This window comes from Mchenga conophoros, linkage group LG1 (genome assembly GCF_057382185.1).
Source record: "Mchenga conophoros isolate Kocher_MC1m ecotype Shallow Benthic linkage group LG1, M_conophoros_male_GT1.1, whole genome shotgun sequence".
Classification (NCBI taxonomy): Eukaryota; Metazoa; Chordata; class Actinopteri; order Cichliformes; family Cichlidae; genus Mchenga; species Mchenga conophoros.
This window is the reverse complement of record NC_140526.1, coordinates 36,439,525-36,458,285: the sequence shown is the minus strand read 5'-3', so window position 1 is coordinate 36,458,285 and position 18,761 is coordinate 36,439,525. Positions and strand designations below refer to the sequence as shown.

The window sequence follows — 18,761 nt, the reverse complement described above, 5'->3', positions numbered from 1 at the left end:
GTGGTCGCTGTTATGTAATCTGGCCATAGTAATAAACACACTGAATGCACTTTGTTACCTTCCACAAACTGCAGAATGATTCCAAGCAGCAGGTCACAGTCAAAGCAGATAGCGGTCAAAGGGGGGTCTGGCCCCGCCCCTTCAGATCTGGCTAGCCAATAGGAGCTCGCTCTGGATTATCCTGCTGTTATAAAGGATGCTGAGGCTGCAACCGTGTCGCCCACTTGAACTCAAACTAAAGTACCCGTCAGAAACTGATGCAACAAGTGCTCAACTAAGAAGACAAGAGAACCGCAGCGATGGACCGCTCCAAGCAGAACAAGTACAGCTCAAACGAGAAGAAGGACAACGGGGACGGCGGTTCCGTCCTCAACGGCCACTTTGACGGGATGGTGAAGCGGGCAGCCGGCGGTCCTCAGGCACCGGCAGCAGAATCCGCTCCGCACCGGTCGACCTCCGCTGTGATGGAGAGCTGGAAGGAGGAGCGCACCAGGAGCCTGGAGGACAACGAGATGAGCTTGCCGTCCCTGGCCGCTGCCTACACCACCATCCTGCGGGGTCTCGGGGAGAACCCGCAGCGGCAGGGACTCCTCAAAACCCCCTGGAGGGCTGCCACGGCCATGCAGTTCTTCACTAAAGGCTACCAGGAGAAAATTATCGGTGAGTTGTGTTTTTGTTTTTTGTTTTTTAAATCCACAAAGCCGCTCAGTTTTGAAAAAAAAAAAAAAGTCAGGTGATCGAGGTCATCGGCTTCTTTATAAAGTATTTTAACAGGTGCCAATCTGAGTGGGGGGAATTTAAAAATGAGACGAGACCTCTGACAAATACATAATTAAGTAATTACCATCATTTATAAACGGCTTTTATAAAATTCAAGAGTTTCCCCTCTCAGCCGGTTTTCGTCATATTTTTGTGAATGCATAACGCTAATAATGTAAAGCTTTGGACAGTAGTAGTGGGACAGGATACGTGATTTTTTTTAAAGGAAAAGCAGATTTAAGTTTGAAAGGCAGATAACAGTGTTATCATGAATTATCATTCATGCGAAAGCAGCATTTGATCTTTTATGTTTTAGTTTTAAGCTTTACACAGCAAATCATCGTTTATTGCTTTTCAGATAGAAGTGTGGTAAAATATATTCAAGTAATTTAAGCATAAAATAAAGCACATAAGCACAATGCATCTACCTCACAAGCTGATTATATAATAGAAGCTGGCTCACAGCCATGTAATGTTTAACTGATTAACGCTGGGAGACCACCTCCCCCCTCAAAAAACAAAAAACAAAAAAGCAATAAAAATAAATAAAAGCCCCCCCCCCCCCCCCCCCCCCCCACACACACACACACACAACTGAAACACAAATTCAGTGGAAAGATGGATTTAATTTTGTGTTTCCTGCCAAATGAAAAAAACAAAACAATAATTATGTCTAAAATACAAATATAAGAATCTTATAATGTTTTCATTACTTCACCTGTGCTGTTTCTGCTTGTTTGAAGCTAATAAAACATTTGATAAAAGCACCATATCCTGCTTCCTGAGGATTTATCCATTAGTGTGCAAGGACTCTCGTCAAACTTTAGGTTTAATACCAATGACTACTAAATTGCCAGATTAATTTCTAGATACATCCCTAAAAGTAAATAATCATCACTTGCAGCCCTTTATATCAGGTAATGTGATGAGACAGTTCTTTTTAAAACTTTTTAGGTGAAAGTCGTCGTGGAAAAGACCCACTCTCCGAGGCTTTGCTAGATTTATGTCATGTTTGGTCCAGCTGAGCCGACTGGCTGACCTGCTGCTGTGAGGAGGTTTACTGCAGCACGTTGGAGAAGGGCTGTGCAGTGTCAGTTCCACATGGGCTTTTTTCTCCATCCTTCAGCATGTTGGAGTGGCTAGATTTGGGGATCTGCCCCCTCCAGAACTGCATCTGGAGGTAGTTTGGGTGTTGGGGTTGTGTGTGTGTGTGTGTGTGTGTGTGTGTGTGTGTGTGTGTGTGTGTGTGTTATGAAGCTTTAAAAAGAAGGAATGCAATGGAGAAACATGTGTGGGCACCAGTTGAGACAGTTAATTCATGTTTGTTTTTTGTTTTTTTTTTTAATTTAATGTTAACCTGACTGAACTCATAGCATGGTTACATCTACCTGAAGCTCTTCTCAGCTCTTCTCAGTTGATGGTATGGACAATGATGGCTTTGCATGCGTTGTTGTTTAGGCGGTGGCGTTGCACCATCTGCCTGCTGATTGGTTGTTGCAGGAGCCTCCCCGTTGACTTACTGAAAATCAGAGAAGACAAAAAACACATGTATTGGAGGTCGCAGCTGGATGTTTGTGGAGAGTTATAGCATTTTGAGAGAAGTATCGCACTGTTTGCTCAGTGCGTTTATGTGTTTGTGTGTGCGGGTCATGGGTTCAGCTTTCATCACAACCTGAGCCTAAAATCCTCTTGCTGTCGAGCACATGACGAACACAACCTTAGTAAAGAAAAGTTATGCAGGGATTAAACAGGACTTCTGATCTGTAATGTTTCCCTGGCTGTTATTTAAAGGAAGATGTTTTTCTGTTTAGTGCAAATGTCATGCTTTTAATTCATAAGTAGATGGAGTTTGCACCTAATGTTTTCATTAACCATCAGCCTATTAACGCTCAAATTGGTTTCTACAGAATTGTTAAAACAAAAACAAAAAACCAAAGCATATTTTCTTTTTTGTTTTGTTTTTTGTTTGTTTTTTAATTTATTGTCAGAGAAATAAGTTAGACTCACCAAATGGTTGCATGTTCTTCATGAAAAATGTCTTACAAAACATGAACAAGTGAAAGGAGGCCTTTTAAAATCTAAACCTTAATTTTAAGCATTGTCATCGCCGGTCTGTTACATCTTCCACCACATTTTCAGGCATGCAGTGATAGAAGGATGTGGGCTTAAACCACACAGTGACTGAGTCTGGCAGCTCTGTTGTGTTGAAGGTGCTTTTTGATGACATGGATTGGACTCATTGTAACAAAAAAAAAAAAGAAAAGAAAAGGGTCACTGCAAATCAGTCAAACAAAGTTTGAGTAATTCCCTTTATCTTGGTTATGCCTCCATCTGTAGAGTGGTTTACAAGATCATAACTCAGAAGAACACCCAGCTGATTAATAAAGAAAGAAAACAACAGTTTTTTTTATTTGGCAATTTATTAAACAGTTAATGTACAAATTGTTTCTGCTCCAATCTGAATTTATGTATCTGTGTTTAAACCATCTTAATTTTATCATTTTATCTTGAGACAGGACAATCCTCCCTGGATGAGAAAATATTAATTAATGTGAATAATGAATTGTTATGAATGAATGACACTGCCGATCACCTGCTATTACCATCCTTACAGTGAGGCATGGTGGTGGCAGCATCATCCTATTGGAATGCTGGGTGGATGTCCTTTATCTACCTTGTATCCAAACCTACAGCCAATATTAGAATGACCACTTAATGTGACATCAAGCTGTGGGCCATAACATCTTGTGTAAAACTCCTTGTTCTTCTCGTCACTGAAGACAGTTACGTATGAGCCAGGCTGTATGATAGGGCCACTTAGCAAGCTTAAAAATTTTTAGGAATAATCAGAAAGCTTCCTGCATGTGCTGCATGGTGACTGAGAATCTGAGTCATCATCTAAACCTTCTGACTGTTCAGCACAAACTCCTATTTATCTATAACCTGGAGCAGTGAGTTTGTGTCCCCATTATTTGCTTATGTCTTTTGTCATTCACGGCACCATTTCCTGCTTCGCTCAAAACGTGATAACATGTGGCCTCTTCATTCTGCGTGCGTCTTTGTGGTATTCATTCACACACAGGAGGCAGCCCTATTGTAAGCACAGATGATGAGTAACACTGTCATTACCTGATAAATGCCTGGTCTCTCTCTGGCAGCCACAGGGTGTCCAAGCCAACCTTTGTTGGCTTTGCTTAGTTAATGTTGATTATCATTATTTTCCTTCAGGGTGCACACTTGATTATGTCTGAAAGAAATGAAACTTTCCTTTGAACTAGAGGTTCAGAAGCTGTAATGACTGAAATGACCTTAAAGGATGACTGTGCTTCACTACAACAGCTCGATCTGAGGACATTGCTGCAACAAACTGGATCAGGCAGGTTTTAACCCCTTAGCACTGTGTAGCATTCACACTTTTTCTTACAGTCCTAATTCATTCACACAGTCTTGGTATTTGTAGATCCAGTAAACCTTAAAAATGACTGACTTTAGCTTGTAGAAATTTCCTGGAAATAGTCGCAGTTTTAAGTTTTCTTGGATCTTACAATAATCTAGTCATGCATGATCTGACAGGGTCTCTGAAAACAGCAACTCTGAATACTTTGAATGGTGCCAAATTTAGGGAAAAATTAGTATTTTCCATATTAAATTTATTCAAAAGTGCACTTTTTGTCTGACGGTAATAAAAGGTTGAATAAACTGTTGGTTGCTTCGTGTAGCACTTTATTGTCTTTGCTGTGTTCCCACACTATTTTAACTTTGCTCTTGATTGCAAAACTTTCAAACACGATTACCGCTTTGTTACCGTGTCAACCTGAAGGCAGCACTCATTCAGGATCTCGTTTGTAGGTCAATACGTCTTGCCTTAGAGACACCACATAGACTTTAGATAGATGGAATTCTTAAAGCCTCCATCCACAGGGTTAAAATATATATCCAGCTTTGCTGATCCCAGTAGAAGTACCTAAAAAGCCAGCAGTACTGCTCATCCCCAGATTAAACCAAAAACCAGTGTTTAAAAGACTGCAAAGCTTTGAAAGCCCTGCTCCTGTGGATGTCTTCTGTCTGTTCTAAAGCTAGAATCATATAGTTCCAGATGGTCACTATAAATTGGGGGGCATGTGGATGTAGATGGCTTCATCATCACCCTGTAATGAAATATGAGGTGCACCGAAATTTGCCTGAGGTTTGAAAATTGTTTAAGACCAAAATACACTTCTTAGGTTTCCTATCCCCCCAGATGATGTTTCTAAAAGTCTTGTTTTGTATGAACAACAGTCCAAAGCTCCACTCCTGAGTTTTGTGTTATAAAACAGAATAAAATAAATAAAACAGAGCAAAACAGAGACTCTTCGTATATAAGAGGCTAAAAATGTCTGTTTTTATTTTTACTTGAAGAAGGATTTCAGTGATTTTTTAAAAATATTGGCAGTTTCATGGAACAGCAGCCTGTACAGGCCGTATCCTGCCATTCGCTCATTGGCAGTTGAGAAAGGCCCTTCAACCCTGAACTGGAAAAATAACAACAAAAATACTGGCAGTTATTGAACTAACCATTGCAACTCTAGTCTATTGGAAAAATGATTACAAGAATGAATGGTTCAGACATTAAAGTGTGAGCTATAATAATGTTGGTGATCAGGTCAACATTTGAACACTGTGGTTTGCTCTAATTTGTTGTTAGCTTGCTAAAATACAAAAAAAGGTGGTGACAGGAAAAATATGTATCGGTCTTGTCAACCCCACAGGCCTCTCCCTTTATGTGCACAGTGATAAAATAAGCAGCAGAAGCCGAAGCAACAAGTCAGTGTGTTCTGTTGTTTTGGTGACCTCACCCCTCCGTGTTCCGTCCTCTCCCTCTTGCAGATAGCAAGTCAGGAAATTAAAAACTGCTGCGATGAGAGCGAGAAGCGTCTGCGCCGTCACGTTCAAAAGATAAAACAGTTTATTGAACCCCGGCAACCAAAAAATGCAATAAGGCAACCACACGAAGGAGGATGCAGAGCTATAATTAGACAGTGGTGTTTGCCAGAGAGAAACACTGAAGTCCATCGTAAAGGGCGTGGCAGCTGAATGGTCAAGGCAAACCCGGCATCCTCCAGCATGGCTGGTTCACTTCAGTCTGTCTGCCCTCAAGAAGAAAAAATCCTGCATTGTTTTTGTTTTTTTTATTTTAGTTTTTTAAAATTTAAGCCAAACAACAACAAAAAACCTCTTTTTGCCTGAATTTGACTGTTACCTGAATTTTTTGCAGCATTTCTTGTTTGGTTGATTGATTATTTACTTTTTGCGATCATGCTGATCTATTCTGCCGTTCCTTATTTAGACTTTTCCTTTATGTTTAATCTCTCCCATTTTTTTCCTCAGACGTACTGAATGACGCCATCTTCGATGAAGACCACGATGAGATGGTGATAGTGAAAGACATCGACATGTTCTCCATGTGTGAACATCACCTGGTGCCCATCTTTGGCAGGGTAAAAGAAACCACACACACACAGAGCGATTCTGAAAGCACAAACTTGATGGTGTATGAGGATATTCCATGCATTTCAGGAATTTGGGGCCCGCAGAACAAGCTCAGTAGTCCTTCTAATGAACCTGTTACCAGTGCGCACCATCTCGTATTAGTAAAGCACGTGACTTCATGCTCCCTGAGTGAATGATTACATAAACAGGCCACGAGACACGGCAGGGTTGCTGTGGGCCTCCTTAGCTGAATGCTTAACCTGGTAACTTTCCTATAGCAGAATATGCTACATTTCTGTTTATCGCTGCTGTTCATTATAAGCTTCATTACTGGAATCATCATTTTTATACCCATCAAACGGTTCAGTGACCTCTTCATTTTCTAAGGGCGGGAGGAATTAGCATTAGCATTAGCACCTTTTCTTTAAAAATGACATCATTAAATGTCATAATTTGTTTAGTGACCTGATTTTAAATTATGAAATTCAACATAAAAACGTATTTTCTCTAAACAGAATGACACGCTCCTCCAACTAGATACAAATGTAATTACATCCATGGGAACAGGACAATGACTAAAGATGCAGGTGACCGCTGGGGCAGAAAGGGAGCTGCAGTCCATGTGATGTGGCTGACATCTCATTGCATCTTTGGACTGCAAAAAGAGACACATAAACAAACACTCTGCTTTACTCACAAGGCACTTCGCTATATATATATTTTCCCATAATTTAGTGCACAAAAAATTGCCACAAACATCAAGCCGTGCAACCAGATGTGTATCTTCAAAAACCATTTCTCTCTGACGTTTGTCTGGACATCAGAGAACACTAGAAGCAATCAGATTAGCTGAGATCTGTTTTCAGCCTCCTCTCTGCCCCTTTGATATCATTACTCTCCACCAACCGGCAGACTGGCCTCGTCCCTCTTTCTGCTTTTCTTCCTCTGCTTCCCTTCTCCCTCCGTCTTCACCTGCAGGTGCATGTCATTTAAAACAATGGAGGCTGGCAGCTGATCTTTTTCCACCGGGTGTAAATGGGTTCTGATGACAGCAGTGAATCACACAAACGCCTCCTCTCGCAGTGTGTCCACTCATGTGCATCAATCCCCCCCACCCCTCTTGTCATCATCAGCAGCACTTCCTCTTATCCAGCCCCTCTCTCCGGCTGTCTGTTTGCGGTGTCTCGGTCCTCCTCTTCTGCTGGGCAGGTAGTCGCCAGCTGTTCAGTGAATAAGCTGTTTAAAAACATTTGACTGATTTGCAGTCAGCAGAGATGCTATCATGTCAACTCTTCAGAAAACGTTTGAAGAGAAAACACACTGGAACAAACATGTGTCCTTTGTTCTTGTATTCAGGCATAATTGCTTCTTCCCTGCGATGTGTTTCCTGTGGAAAACAAGCAATCGGGTACTGAGCTTTGGGAAAACCAAAGAACTATGAATTGTGGACAAACAAAGCAGTTTGGTTTGATCAGGACATTTGGCACTCCAAATATTGTATTTAATAACTTGCGTTATGATCTGCAGCCTTCTTTTACAAAGGTAACGTATTCAGTAGTGTCCTAAAAATATGAATGATTACAAAAATTACTTTTATCAGTCAATTCAAGGACTAAATACCTGATTTTATTTTGATACTTCTATATTAAAATGCCATCAGCATACAGTACTGTGCAAAACGCTTGAGCCACCCAGAATTTCTTTGATTTTTTTGTTTAAATCTAAAAAAAAATGCCAAAAATAACAAGCCTGTTTTTGCACTAACAAAGGGATTCTCAAAGTGCTGCTAGTCTAGCTGCAGCAGGTGAACAGTATTTAAAAGTCATGCCTTAAGAAACAGGAACAAACCCTGCAGTGACCTGACCCTTCAGTTCATCCATCTATTGTTTACTTAAGCCTTATCAAAAAAGGTCTTATTAAAAGGGCATGTGTCAAGTAGCCACTCTCGAGGGAGGGAAAGAGGGAGAAAAGGCTGATGTATTCCATATCATACAGTTAGTGGGCCGATAATGTGATGAATCCACATTTGAAAATTGAATTTCAAATCATTGCAGGTTGTGCAGCAGCACAACCTGCATCTACAGCCATCTTTTCAGTACTCGAAAGGATCTTATTGCAACAGTTTCATTTTTAAGCAACAGCTTATCATCGTCAATAATCCTAAACACACTGCCGATGCAGTAAAAGCACACCTGGATGGAAAAATACACAATGGAACAATATCTGGCTCTGCAGAGTTTGGACCTCAACATTATTTAACCAGTGTGGGATCATCCTGACTGGGAACAGAGCAAAATGTCACCAACATTTAAATTCACGTATCTTTAGAGAAAAATCATTCATCGTGAGAGTGAATGAAATTGTACACAGACAGACGCATGCGCCCAGTTTACCACTTTCTTTTTGTTTTACACCTGTGCATTCAGGTGATTTAGCATTACCTCAGTGCTATAAATAAGATGGACAAAATAAGAAATCACTTCAACACCTACCCGCTAAATTTTCCTCGTATCATAAAATGATTTAATCGGAGCCTGATGCTGAGAACAGCTGCCAGCAGGTTAAGTGAGAAACCTCCAAATAGTAAATATGCCAAAATATTTAGAACTATGAACAAAATATGGCTATTAAAAGAAAAAGAGTTGGAGTGTTATTGTGTTACACTTAAGCTGTTGTGAACCTCAGGAGGTTTTTTTTGTTTGCCTTGCCCCCTCCTCACTCACAGCGTGAGGCAGTAAATCTGACTAACGGGGACAGATAAGTGAAAAAAGCAGCCGCCATGCTCGGCCCGTTTGATGTCGGTCTATCAGGCCGCTGCAGCAGAGAACTAAAAAAAGTAACATCTGAAGGGAAAAGAGATCTCCACACGCATGTTGCCACTGCCCTTTCTCTCGTCTTGTCAAAAAATTGCGTCTGACATTTGAGTGGAGCGTACCAGTGTGTGTGTTGGTGTGTATATGTGTGTGTATGAGAATTGGAGCCTGCAGCCATCGAGCAGTGATTTTCCAGCTGATGACTCTGTCTCTCGCTTCTCTCGTCTTGTCCGCCTGCCTCTTCGGTTTTCATTGCCTTCCTTTTCCTTCCTGTTGTTCGTATCAACCTGACGTTCACTTCGTACCTAATGTGCGAAACTTGGCATTGGCAATTAGTGTACACCTGTGGCTTTATTCTGTTTTCTCTTTAAACTGTTACTCCTGATGGCAAAGCTTTTAACTAACTCCAGTTTGCTGGGCGGGGTGGATGCATTTCTTGAGCTGTCAGTGAAGAAAGATGTAATATGTCTGACCAGAGATCCAGTAGGGTTGGAAGGAGTGTGTACAGCAGGGCCAAGTCCTTGGATTAAAACACTGGTTTGTGCCAAAGATGTGCTTATCCATCGATCAGAGTTGGAGCTTCAAACACCAGTGTGATGAGAAAACAAAGAAAGATGAAAAAGAGAAGCCCGTGTTGAGGTTGAGGCTAAGAACAAATTAAAATACAACTTCACCTACTTCCAAGCTGCATGGAGAAGAAGATGAATCTGAGAAAGGTTGACGCTTCAGGAACACTTGTAGCAAAAAGAACAGCTTTATTACATGATCGGGGCAACCAGCGGCCTGTGAGGCCCATCCGGGTCAAGATAAAGGTTTCTGCTAAGAATAACGTGGCCACACTTGTTTTAGTTGTGCAACTGAATCTTTATTTATTGGAGTATCAGAAAGAATTGTGTCATGAAAGCACGGCTAATAAGAAAACGGGGAGGGTCAGTATCCTGTACAGTCAGTTCAATTTTACTTATTCAACATCAAATCACAACAATAGTCACCTCAAGATGTTTTATATTGTAAGGTCACTACAGTTATACAGAAAAAACTCCAACAAGCACACAACTTTGTATGAGCAAGCATTTGGCAACAGCGGGGAGGAAAAACTCCCTTTTAACAGGAAGAAACCAGGGAGGGGCAGACATCTGCTGTGAGCCCAGCAGCTACTTGGTGATGAGTTTCGAGAAACTCTGATTATGTTACGAGAAGCTGAAGATTAGATTTGAACGTAGTCAAATTAGTATGTGAAACGATCAGAACTGAGGCTATTGAGGTCGAGAGCTTTAGCTATACTGGCTGACACGTTCAGCAACAGCTGTCCCGCCGTGCAGCGTTGAGCTGAGCTGGGATCAGTAACACCTCAGTTCATAATTATACCATTAGTGAGTTGTATCATAAGCCAGAATGAGAGCAGGGTTAACCTTGAGCTTGTCACTTTCTGCAGGTTCACATTGGATACCTCCCAAACAAGAGAGTTCTGGGCCTCAGCAAGCTAGCCAGGTAAGTACATTTACTCTATTGTCATAACTGTCACATTATCTGTGCGTGTGTGTGTGTGTGTGTTTAAGCTGATTATTAAAACTTGTGTGTGTACTACCCACTGACCCCAATACCCTCAGGCTTACAGGCTAACACCCCTTACTAACGCAGTACTGGAGAGTCACTGCGACGGCAGCAGCTACACCGTTCACTTAGAGCATCTCTAAGTGAAATCCCTACAAGTGGAATCAGTAAACTACACTTTCAGATTAAGTTTTAAGATTATCTCAAGAGAATATAGTTATTTTTCTGTTATGGAGAACATCACAATGTTGTTTTTTTTCCTAACAAAATAATTAAAATAATAAAAAATATACTGACATAAGAGTGACAGCTCTTGATATTCATGATTGCGGTCATAAGGTTTCTTTATAAAGTTTGGCTTTGTTTTCAGGCAGATCGCCAGTGAAGCTTCACATCATTATACACGAGTTTTTAAGACAGATGCCAGTACCGATATTTAGTAATTATGACTTGTTTTTTCTGTTTCTGCTGTCTCCTCTGTACTTTTTAAATTTTCATTTATCTACTTTTACAAATGCCAATACCAGTATATCAGCAAATGGCTAATATATTATCAGCCTGCTGATATAGTTCAAATTTGGTTAACAAACATTTAGACCTGCAAAGAATAACCTTTAAAATACTGCCTTGCGCTTTGTTCCATCCAATGTTATTTTATTATAATTTTGTTATTCCTTTATTACAGCGGTCCCCAAGCCCCGGGCCTCGGACCGGTACCGGTCCGTGAGTCGTTTGGTACCGGGCCGCGAGAGTTGAGGCTCAGGTGTGAAATGTATAGTTTTCAGGGGTTTTATTGGTTTTCAGCGTTATTTTGTTATCGTTTTTATCGTTTACTCGGTTTTCCTGGGTCTTTTCACGTGTGTTATGAATAAATTTTCTTTTTTTCGGTACCAGTACTAGTTTTATTTTGTTGTATTTATCCGCGACACCTTAAAGGCCGGTCCGTGAAAATATTGTCGGGCATAAACCGGTCCGTGGCGCAAAAAAGGTTGGGAACCGCTGCTTTATTACACATGTCAGAGAGTCATCAAATTTACTTCACAGTCATGATCAAATGATTAAAAATGATTATAAAGTGTATTTATACAGATACAGACCCTTTTGCACCTTTAAAACAAAGCACATTGTGTCCATTATCACATTATCTTTAGGGGAAAAGAAAAACAGCCAGGCAATCGTTCTCTCAGTGGATAGTGAGCCCAAACCAGCTAAAGCCTCGAGAACACTCGGGAAGACTTGTTCGCATCACATTTGATGTCAGGATAAGAAAGCCATGACGCTTGCACTTTCTAAATGACTCCTGGACCTACAACAACCACCAAAAAAGTTCACATCATTTAAGGAATAAAATAATGATCTCTTGGTGCTGTCAACCATCAAAGTCTTATCTGCATCACTGAATGTAAGCAGGCTGTTTGCTTAAAATTTCCAGTTGCATTGAAGCCTCCAATAAGATTTTAGCTACACTATCATCTCCCTTAAAAAAAAGTGGGTTATCTCCTGCATGCTGCCTGCCTGTTTGTTCTTGTGACATTTCCCTGAAGGTGATTTGGGTCGAGTTTGTCCAAAGTGGTTTTGCTCACCGAGAAGAGCAACAGGTTGAAGGGGAAGACCGGGTGGATTCTGCACATCTACAAGAGCTGCGTCTGCTTCTAAAATTACTGAATGGAGCTGGTTTATTGTGTATGTCCATTCAAATGACAGGACGGGGCGTATACTAAGATTAAAAAGTCTTGATAACTGATCATTTTTCTAGCCCCAGTCAGTTCAGGTTTAAAAAAATACAAATGTATGTTATTATACGCTCATTGTAGATAGTAGTTGGCACTAGTTTATTAAAAGGACCAAGGATTACATGCTTTAAATAATAGTATTATTGAGGATTTTTTAATACTGTAGACAACACATTAGTTGAAAAAATGCTCGGTTGCCAGGATGTGGCGATTCCTTTCTAGCTTGTCTATTCAGTGAAGTTATTCTGAGTGAAAAGTAACCAAAACAGAGTCCTTCTTTCACTTAGATTTTCATAAAAAACACATTTTTTGTGTCTTCCTTCCTATATTCATGAGTCAGCCCTAAATGTTTATTTATTTTTACCGTTTTAATCTTTGCTGCTAAAACTCACTGCTCTCATATTTCCCCTGAGGCTGTGTTAATGCTTTCCCTCTCCTCCTCAGGATTGTTGAGATCTACAGCCGTCGACTACAAGGTAATAAATAAACTCCTCCTGTCAACGTGCAGTTTTTGTGTGCTTGTACTTTGATTTTTACTAGCTTTATTTCACTTTTATTTTACATCTCACAGGGAAATATTCTGTTGGTTTACTGCATTTGATCTGACAGGAAGGGCTGGATGTAAAAATGTGTGTGACCATCCATCTTTTCCCAAATATAAAGTCAAGCCCTACAGGGTCAAGTACAGAAAGCACAGTAAAGCAGGTTATGGTTTTGGGTGAGCCTTCAATGTTTGAGTTTGAGGGTTTTTTGAATGATTTTCCATTAAAAACAACAAAAATTGAGTTGTTTTTTTTTCTTCGAGTAACCACTTCAGCACCGCTATGCGAGATATTGATTTGACCCAAAATGGTAAAAATATCAAACATTTTGCATGAAAACAAAGACCAACTCATAAATACTCAAGTTTATGTGTTGTCCCTTTTGAGAGCCCTGACACTTTGATTAAATTTTAAAAAAACTACCTGACGGTGTGTAATGTAATTAAAGCTTTATTAGCTCCATCTGTGGCGATGTTTACACAACGATGTAGCCACATTAAAGCTCACGAACACAGTAAATGATCATTTGTTAGCAGAGGTCCTGTGAGGACTGAATACTTCTACCAGCACTGCCCTTGATCCCTGACTGTTTGCTCTGGCCGTACGTCTGTTTGTACTCTCTGTCCACAGTTCAGGAGAGGTTGACCAAACAAATCGCTGTAGCTATTACAGAGGCACTGCAGCCCACTGGGGTCGGAGTTGTCATCGAGGCAACGTACGTACATGAACCAACAAGTGAAATGACCTTTTACTTTTAAAATGTATTATCTTGTGTTCCTTTCCCTTGCTTTCTCCATTCGTCTTCTTTTCTCTGCCCAACTGTAAAGGTTTGTTGTCACTGCACGAACTTTCAGGGGGAATAAATGTAATGTGAGAAATCTGCATTTCCAGAAGGAACCAGGATCTGTATTAAAACATGGCTTATTACCACTTAAGAGTTCTTAAATGATAATGTTGTCATGGTATAGGCATTAAAGTATTTTGAAACCCTTTATGAATTGTCACATGGACAGGAAGTTAGAATTAGGGTTGGAAAAGGTCAGGAACTTTAAACAAACACTTGGGTGGCAATTGCATGAACCATCTGTCTGTTACAGTGTAGCAGGATGACCTTCAACAAACAACAGGACAAGCACTGCCAAGGAAAAACAGTGCAAGAGACTTTGAAAGCCACTAAGGAGTCAGTGTTGTTAGCTAGTTCCACACTACGATTATTACAATGTGGCAAATCTCACAAAGATCCCCCTACAGTGCAAAGTTAACAGTTATATATGAGATAACCAGAATACGACCGGCTGATAATCAAAATGTGTTGCAGACGAGTTGCACTCTTCGGTACAGACTGGCTCAGATTGATTCCAACATGATGGAAATTATTTGCAAAACTTTCTCATTCTGTCTGAGAGGGACCTCAAGTCAGACCACAACTGTTTAGAGATTATTTCGGTGTCCTCCCACCAGGTGACCTGAGAAATCAAAAATTGCTTGCTGAATGTGAAATTCTTCACCTTCAATGATATTGTCGCAAATTCTTGGACAAATTTCCAGGTTCTAACCGTTTAAAAACATTTCAGTTGCTCAGCGAATAAATGACTTGGTCTTTGCACTTGTCTCTTCTTTTGGATCAAATCTTTTTATCTTTCCTGTCTTCCTCCTTGCAGTCACATGTGTATGGTGATGCGAGGCGTTCAGAAGATGAACAGTAAAACCGTCACCAGCACCATGCTGGGGAACTTTAGAGAGGATCCAAAAACCCGCGACGAGTTTCTGAGGCTCATCAAAAGTTGAGGGGGATGAAGCTTCTCGCCTTCCTCCTGTTGCCTGGGGTTACCTCCAACCTACATGAACCAGCTGCCGTGCTACCTGCGTGTGTGTGTGAGTGTGTTTGTACAAGTGTGTGCGTGTGTTTGTTTCCATCTCATCAAAGGCAGAGGCGGGTGTTTTCTGTGTTATTGTGCTCATCGGATAAAGTGAACTGTTACCTCTGTGATTTTAGTGCGAGGCCACTGGTTTACACGTTGTTTGCTTTTAGACGACGGGACAGACTTTGAGCTCTTTTGTGTTGTGTGTGTGTGCTCGTCTTTCAAATATCAGTCACAGGCCTCGAGGAAAAATGGAAGGACAGTTTATGGAGAGAATTCCCTCCCTGTAAAAGTAACCGGTCCTTTTAACTCCTCCGGATACTCACTGACACAAGTAAATAACACAAAGACAAAAGCAAACTAACAGCATAAATATTTCCACCAGTATTTCCTTAATTATCTGTAATTTTGACACTAAGCGGTTCAGATTTTGTTGACTGAAAGCCATAAAAAACAAAACAAAAATACTTTTAGGTTTGAAAAACTAAGGAATCAGAATCCAAAGAATGTCCTCACTAAAAGCGGTGCCTATGTTAAGTCAGTAGATTCAGAGAGAACATCAAGCAACACTTGGCAGCTAACCCTGACCAAAGTGCATTAGAAAAACATCAAATATTTCCATTACAGTCTAACAGCCCAGAGGAGTCCGTGTCACTACAAGCCCTTTTTAAATTAACGGCTTCATCTGTCTATTAATGTGGTAGCACTTGGTCAAACGTGCAAACTCAGATACTTATAGTCAATGTTCCCTCTAAATTTTCATGTCTCTGAGCGAACACACAATCTCCCTGAGCAGTCCCTTGAACCACTGTGAGCAACATTAGACGTGTGCACTGTGGTCACGCCAGCATCGAATCCATCCAAAATAATCAAATTACAGCATTTACATTTATGTTAGACTACTTTTAATTAAGTGCTTTAGCCCACTTACAATGAAAATTTCAAATCTTGTTCATGACCTGTGTAGTATGTCAACACTATTGGAAGTAAAAATAACTTGAACTCCAATTTTGAAAACACAACTTTCTTTTGTTTTCTGACTTGTATTATGAGTCTGTGGTCTGGGAGAGAGTCTGTAACTCTCTGTCTGCAAAATGCAGTATATAATGACAAATGTTGGGCAATTAATTATATAGTTACTTCTTCAAAAAAGTAACTTTTGTAAACAAAGTTTTTTGCAGCTGTTTACCTAAAAATGCAGCCAAAGCGTTTTTTTAAATAAACATTTCAAACTTTCTACAGAACAATCAGCTGTTCTGCATCAAATTTGATGCCACACAAATTATGTGTGCCACTCCAAAAAATAATTTCTGTCCACTATGAGATAAAGGAGAACATCACAAGCCTGATACCTGCAGGCCTGACAACAGGAGATGTATCACTCCTGTAACACCTGTAACATTCAGCAGTCGCCTCATTGTTCTGACACACACAACCTATTGACTACACTACACACTAAGTACACAAGATTTGCGCTAAACGTTGCAAATCTCTCACATCTCAAAACACCGCTGTCTGTCCTGCTCACATCTCCAATGGTTGTACACGTTGTCATTGATGTGGTGGGAAGCCACGTTAGCCACGCCGCTTTGCTAGCTAAAACACCGGTGTCGGCACATAAGGACGCTGTCATAGCCTGCCGACGACGTTGATTAGCTGCGTATATACGAGTGTGAATCGCATTATTGGCTGGACTATGGGATATGGTGGCATCGTTATAATCCTATACGGGAGCTGCCAGTCACTTATTGACTAATACTGCAAAATAGAATTGTTAACGTATTTATTTTAATTTCAATTCAGGTTAGATTTTTTTTTGTGCACAATGCAGATTTTCTGTGCGCAGAGACGCGCGCAGCTTAGATGGAACATTGCTTGTAGCACTGTAGTCTGGACATTTTACTTCTCACTGCTGTTGTGACCTCAAATATACTAGTTTTCGCTATTGTCTGTCTACTTTTTCCTCAGTAAGTAGATAAACCTGATTTTGTGGCCATTCCTCTCAACAGATTGGTGCTAAAGGTAGAATTATCTCATTAACTCGTCATTTGTTTGATCCAGTAATGGTTCAACACGGGTTTCAGAGCTGTGTGCCTGAGACGACCATATTTAGGATTTCCCCTCCTTGTGACATCATACAGAGTCAATGGTAGAAAAAAGGGCCTGAAGCCAATCATTTAGAGCAGCCTATATCCTGAGCTTGTACATACAGTGAAAATGGCCGTGTTTAATGTAAGTGTCCACCATTCGAACAATATATATGACATAAAATAAGGCCAAGTGTAACAGGTTCAGTGCAAAGCTTTGAAGGCCATTGGTCAAAACATCCAAAAAACCAACAACCTCTCAGCATATTATAATTCAAGTGGTCTGAACCTTCTCTGGGCTCTCTTTTCAGGCTTCATAAAGTCTTTATAAACTAAACCTGCTGACGTCTGTGAAGGTTCTCAGTCATCCAGGTCATCGTAGTCAAAGGAGCTTGCAAAGAAAAGCATCTGGACTTCTTTAAGTTGCTTGAAAGCAAACCTGCTGACTAATTTTTTAATATAATGTTTTTACATATATTAACGTATCTCCAGGTGTTAGACTGACCAACCATTTTAACAGTATCACTCTGAACTCTGGGGCCTTTCCAACTACATTTATTTGAACCCCCCCCCCCAAAAAAAGTATAAATAGAAAACGTAATTACAAACAGCTATAGCCCTGGATAAGATTTTTTGTGTCATTGGTTCATGCGTTTGAGCTTTAAACATGCTGTTTGTCACTTTAACACTGTGTCACTCTTTAAGAACCTCATTTCTAAAATTTGCTGTCACAACTTTTTAGCCCTTCAGTCTGTTTTTTTTTTAAAATTAATTTACAACTCAAATTTAAATTAGAGTCTTTACCATGACGTATGTATTATTATTATTATTGACATTATTGTTGTTGTTGTATTAACATAATTTTAATATCAAATTGCGTGGAATCATCAATGGAAACATTCAGACTGCATCTTTACATTACACCAGTGTTCTGAGTTTTATTTGATTTTTTTCGTTGTCATTAGTTTTATGGTCCTTTGCAAGGGCCTGCCTTCATGTGCCAACTCGCTTCTCACAACAAAACCAATCTTTATCAACCAAACTGGAATTTGTCATTTCCATGAGAGGCAAATGAAGTGTGTGTGTGTGTGTGAGTTAGTGCATTTGTTTGTGCATACAGTTTGCATGCCAGCAGATGAACAGTATGGTGACAGGTGTGTATGCTGTTCATGCTTTTACATTTCAATGCATCACAATTGTCCCCAGACAGATTTTGGGAGGTTTTAACTTGTGACGTGCAACATGATGACTGGATATGTGTGTGTGTGTGTGTGTGTGTGTGTGTGTGTGTGTGTGTGTGTGTGTGTGTGTGTGTGTGTTGGAGTGAAGATGGGCGCTAACAAACAGCTCTGATGTTGTTTTTCTGGCCTTGTCGAGAAGGAAAGCCTGTTCATTGGCCCCTTCGACATCATTGTCGCATCATGTACTGTGTTCACGTTGAAGACTTTTTAATCAAAGAAAATAAACCTCTGTGTGACAGCAGCGCCCATGTCTTTATTCACAGCACACACATAAGTTTACATGTAAGTTTATTTCCTTTAAAGCTTTCCGTAAATTCATGCAACATTAGCAGACAAGGAAAATTTTTGACTTTGGAAGTTTCGTGTTCATGCACCACTTGCTTTTTAAGTAGCTATGAACAATATTTTACTATGTAAAGTACAAAAGCTACAAAAAGTTTAATATTCAATTTCACAAAAACATTCGCTTCATGACGCTACAATAGTACAGGGAACCAACCCCCTATGAGTGAGTACTTGGTGACAGTGGGAAGGAAAAACTTCATTTTAACAGGAAGAAATCTCCAGTAGAAACAAGCTCAGGGAGGGGCAGCCATCTGCCGTGACTGATTGGTGGTGAGGAGAGGGCGAAGGACTAAAGCAGCTAATAAAATCAATTTATCCTAAGTACAGTTTTGTTTGGTGTGTTGTGATTACGTATA

General features: G+C 40.2%; 1 protein-coding gene across 1 annotated transcript; it reads left to right on the top strand.

The window, feature by feature from the left end:
• Window positions 1–204: 204 nt before the first annotated feature.
• On the top strand, window positions 205–18,301 carry gch1 (GTP cyclohydrolase 1). The gene is made up of 6 exons (XM_085276484.1): window positions 205–660; window positions 6,127–6,236; window positions 10,477–10,532; window positions 12,773–12,804; window positions 13,501–13,585; window positions 14,532–18,301. Exons 1-6 carry the CDS (start codon window positions 300–302, stop codon window positions 14,656–14,658), a joined length of 771 nt encoding a protein of 256 aa, XP_085132610.1. The 5' UTR covers window positions 205–299; the 3' UTR covers window positions 14,659–18,301.
• The last annotated feature ends 460 nt before the right edge of the window (window positions 18,302–18,761 follow it).